General features: G+C 54.1%; 1 protein-coding gene across 1 annotated transcript; it reads left to right on the top strand.

Moving 5' to 3' along the window:
- Positions 1-3,070: 3,070 nt before the first annotated feature.
- Positions 3,071-3,793, top strand: BHLHA9 (basic helix-loop-helix family member a9). Its single transcript, XM_007937563.1, has one exon. It carries the CDS (start codon positions 3,071-3,073, stop codon positions 3,791-3,793), a length of 723 nt encoding a protein of 240 aa, XP_007935754.1.
- Positions 3,794-4,223: the final 430 nt, after the last annotated feature.

Here is a 4,223-nt window from a genome sequence, read left to right as displayed (position 1 = left end):
TCAGCTGCTCCAGTAGATTCCACCATGGAGGTGACTACTAGTCTCATCTTGGGGCATAACTACATCTGCTGCCAGCCACTCAAAGCTAGGCTCAGACAAGAAGACACACAACTTAACTACCACAAGGCTCAAAAGTCTACTTGTTGCCCCCTGGTGTGCTCACCACTGTTTCCGGGAACCAACTCTTTCTGACAGCTGGGCAAGGCCCTGAGTCCCAGTGTCTGAGGAAGCAGGGCAGTAACTCAACTCTCTAGAGTGGCATCAAGGAGCTAATGGACATGGGGTAGGAGTGTGGGGCAGAGATAGCCATGGAGGGTGACATTCAACCCAAAAGCAGGAACCAGATTGTCTGGGCTTTGGCCTAATGTCCTGCCTCTTCTTCTGGGACCCGGAGAGACTGACTGACATTTGTGTTTATGACTTGGCTGGATGGGTAGACATGAGTGCTCAGAATTGTGGCTTACATTCTGGGTAGAATCCAGCATGAGGAATGAATGTGTGTGTCTGTGTGGGTGGGTGTTGTGAGGAAGGTAAGAAACACACTGAACAGAGAGAAGAAAGGAGTCTCTGGGTGGTGCGAACAATTACACACTCAGCTACTAACCAAAAGTTTGGTTGTTCAGTGGGCTCAGGACCATAGTTGCGCAATTGGCATAACATACTACATAAAACATTGTTCTACATCCTACTTTGGCGAGTAGTGACTGGGATCTTAAAAGCTTGCAAGCAGCCATCTAGATGCAACAATGAGTCTCTCCTCATCCAGAGCAAAGAAGAATGAAGAAAACCAAAGATGCATGGAAACAATTAGTCCAAGCAACGGTACACCATGCAACCCCCAGTCTATATGACTATGAGACCAGAAGAACTAGATGGTACCCGGCTACCACTGTCAACCACTCGGAGGTGGTTGTAGTAGATCCTGGATAGAGTGGGAGAATAATGTGGAACAAAACTCAAAATCATTAAAAAAAAAAGGACCAGGTTTGCTGGTCTGATAGAGCCTGATGGAACCCCTGAGACTATGGCCCCTAGCTGCCCTTCAGGTCTCAAATTGAACCTAGTCCTGTGGCTTCCAGCCAAACAAAAGACAGGCATATGAGCTGAACATATGCATTAGGTAGATACTCTCCTTGGAGAGAACAATCAAGGGACAATAGAAGGGCTGTGTATGTACAGGGAGGCAGCTGGGGGGTGCAGGAGTTCATGGGAGGGAAGGACACAGGGAAGAGGTAACTTTGGGGAGGAAGTGGGAGAGGAGCTGTTGCATTGTGGGAAATTGTAGTCAATGTCATGAGACAAAGTATATGTGAGCGGCTGTATGGAAAGTGAATTTGCTCTGTAAATTTTCACCCAAATCACAATTTAAAAAAATAAAAATAAAAGTTTGGTGGTTCAAATCTACCCAGAGGCACCCTGGAAGAAAGGCCTGGTGATCTACTTCCCAAAAAATCTGCCATTGGAATCCTATGGAGCACAGTTCTCTGACACACATGAGGCTCCATAAATCAAAATGCACTTGACAGCAACTGGCTTTAGAGTAGAAAAAACATTCAGTCTAAATACTTCCATTCACTTTTTCAATTTGCATGTATTGAAGATTTGGGAAATAGAGCCCTGGAAATACAAACGTACTAAGAATGCTTAAAGTCTAGTAGGCAACACAGGTAATAAAACAAATAATCACAGAAATAAATGCACGTATTCTGTTTCCTAGTACTGTGCTCCTCCGTGGGGAAATGCACAATTTGAAAATAATGGGGCTATGTGTACATTCTTTGGCAAAGTGGAAGCGAACCACATACTCATCCTAGCTAAGGATATAACAGGGCCTGGCATTTTGGTGGCATGTGGATTGTGGCAGCAAACGAGATTGACTGAAGGTACTCCAAATAACTCACCTGCTGATGCCTGAGACAGCACCATTAAGAGCTTGTTCTCTTGGATTAACCATTATAGTTTTTTTTTTTAAACGTTGTTTAAAATTCAGATCCGCAGGGGTAGGGAGTGATACACTCAGTTCCTAACAGGGCAGTCCTGTGGCAGGAAGCAGGAATGCCCAAGGGCCCTGGACCCCAAGAGCTGCTTCTGATGAGTACCACAGGGGGAGCCAGAGGGCCACGAGATCATCCTCTCCACCCCCTTTGCTGCTGCCTCAGCCCTGCTCTGACACAGTCAGTGGCTGCAACCGTGGGCTCAGGTATAACAAGGACGGGGGGGTGGGGGTGGGGTGGGGGGCTGGTGCAGGGCGAGGCAGCATTTTCTTCTGTTGTACATAGGGTCGCTATGAGTTGGAGCTGACTAGATGGCACCTAATAACAACAGCCCAGCTCTGGCTGCCGAAGAGGGAGCCAAACTGAGGTGGGAAGAAAGGAAAGCTCAATCAAAACCCAAACCCAGAATTCGAGGTAGCCTCACTCTGGTAGCTACAAAAAGCTAGAAGCTCCCAGTTCTTACCTGAAGGGCCAGGCTATGTTCTCTGTAAGATCTGCCTCTCCCTTATCCGCTCTGCTGACACAGGCATGCTTTTCTCAGTGACAGTTCTGTGACCTCCTGCCTCCAGTGGGTGGCTGCAGACAGGACTTGACAAGAACTTTCAAGGTTCTTGAAATAGACCCAACCCACCACTGTGACTCTTGCGAGCCTATCAGCTCTTGTGGCCGGAAGCCAAATCTGGCGCTCTATCTGGGGTCAGGAGTTGGAATGTGGAACCCAGCTTCCCCAAAGAGGCCCTGGAGTGAGGCAAGGTGAGTTCTCTGTGGCAGTGGCTGGAGCACTGCCCCGGGCGTGGCTGAGCTGCCCGTCTGGTCCCCTGATACAAGAATCTGCACGCTTCCTTCCTTGCATGCTTCCTTCCTCTGGATCCTCCCTCGCCAACCTACCTGGGGGCAGGTAATAAAGCCGAAGGAGGGAGATGGATAGATGGAGAGGGCGGGGAGCCACGTGGCGCCATAAAACCCAGGCAGAGAAGGCCCGTCAGGGGGGTGTCCAGCCTACTGGAGCCAACACTCAGAAGGTGGACTGTCGGCATTGAGAGACAGAGCCAGAGCAGTGGGGCCAAGAGAAGGCCATGCTCCGAGGCGTGCCAGCACCAGGCCTTAGGGGCCTGAAGAGGGCCGAGGGCTCTGCAGAGGACGTGGAAGGCTCTTGCCTGGAAGTCGGGAGGGATTTTGGGGTGCTGAGAGAGAATGGCGCCCCCCGCAGCCTGGGCGAGGCCGAGGAGGCGGCCGCTAGGAAGCGCCCCAGGCCGGTGCGGTCCAAGGCACGGCGCATGGCGGCCAACGTGCGCGAGCGCAAGCGCATCCTGGACTACAATGAGGCCTTCAACGCGCTTCGCCGGGCGCTGCGACACGACCTGGGCGGCAAGCGGCTCTCCAAGATCGCCACGCTGCGCAGGGCCATCCACCGCATCACGGCGCTCTCCCTGGTCCTGCGCGCCAGCCCCGCGCCCCGCTGGCCCTGCGGGCACCTGGAGTGCAATGGGCAAGCCGCGCACGCCGGGGACGCCGGGGACGCGGGCTTCAGCCCGCCGCGGCAGGCACCGCCGCCCGCCCGGCCCAGTCTCGCACGCCGGGACGCTGCCTGCCCCTTGTCGCCTCCCGCGCCGCGCTGCGCCTCGTGCTACCCGCACACGCACCTGGGAAGGCCCAGGGCGGTGGCGGAGGCACCAGGTTTGGCCCTGGCCTCTGGGGAAAGCTGGCACAGATGCCCAGGGGCTGCCTCTAGCGGGCCGCTTCCGTGGCCACGGAGCTACCTGCGAGCGGGCCCAGGGCTGGGCTACCAGCACTCCTGACCCGGCCACAGAGCGTTTGGAGGGAGTCCCCCCTTGGAAGAGAGACTGGCAGGATGACTGCAAAAGCGTCCCGGACAGAGGAAAACTGAATGGGCTGAGAGACACGGAAGCGGCCTTGCCGGTGGTGGAAACACTGGGGGTTGGGGGTGCATCCCCAAAATCCAAGCCTAAGGGGCAGCTGGGAGAATGGAGCAGGATCCTGGCTGGCTCTTCCCTTCGGGCCCCTTGAACATTTCTTGGAGAGTGACCTTTTCATACCTGTGCCTCTGAGTGCAGTTTCCTCTGCTGCTTCTTAGGAGAATGGGGGCTTTTGGACAGGGGACTTGTGTGTGGGTGGGCACCTGATGTGGTTTGATGGCACAGTGTGGGGTCCTTACCCCCCACAGCCCCCGACTGCTGCCCCAAGTCTGTGATCTGGGAGAGGCTATCA

This window comes from Orycteropus afer, unplaced genomic scaffold (genome assembly GCF_000298275.1).
Source record: "Orycteropus afer afer isolate SDZICR_OR568_19922 unplaced genomic scaffold, OryAfe1.0 scaffold00042, whole genome shotgun sequence".
In the NCBI taxonomy this organism is placed as follows: Eukaryota; Metazoa; Chordata; class Mammalia; order Tubulidentata; family Orycteropodidae; genus Orycteropus; species Orycteropus afer.
The sequence above is the reverse complement of the archived record's forward strand: the minus strand, read 5'-3'. Positions and strand labels throughout refer to the sequence as shown.

Bases quoted from the DNA above. Each gene is read 5' to 3' on its own strand.
- BHLHA9 (XM_007937563.1), top strand. From the start codon at position 3,071: ATGCTCCGAGGCGTGCCAGCACCAGGCCTTAGGGGCCTGAAGAGGGCC.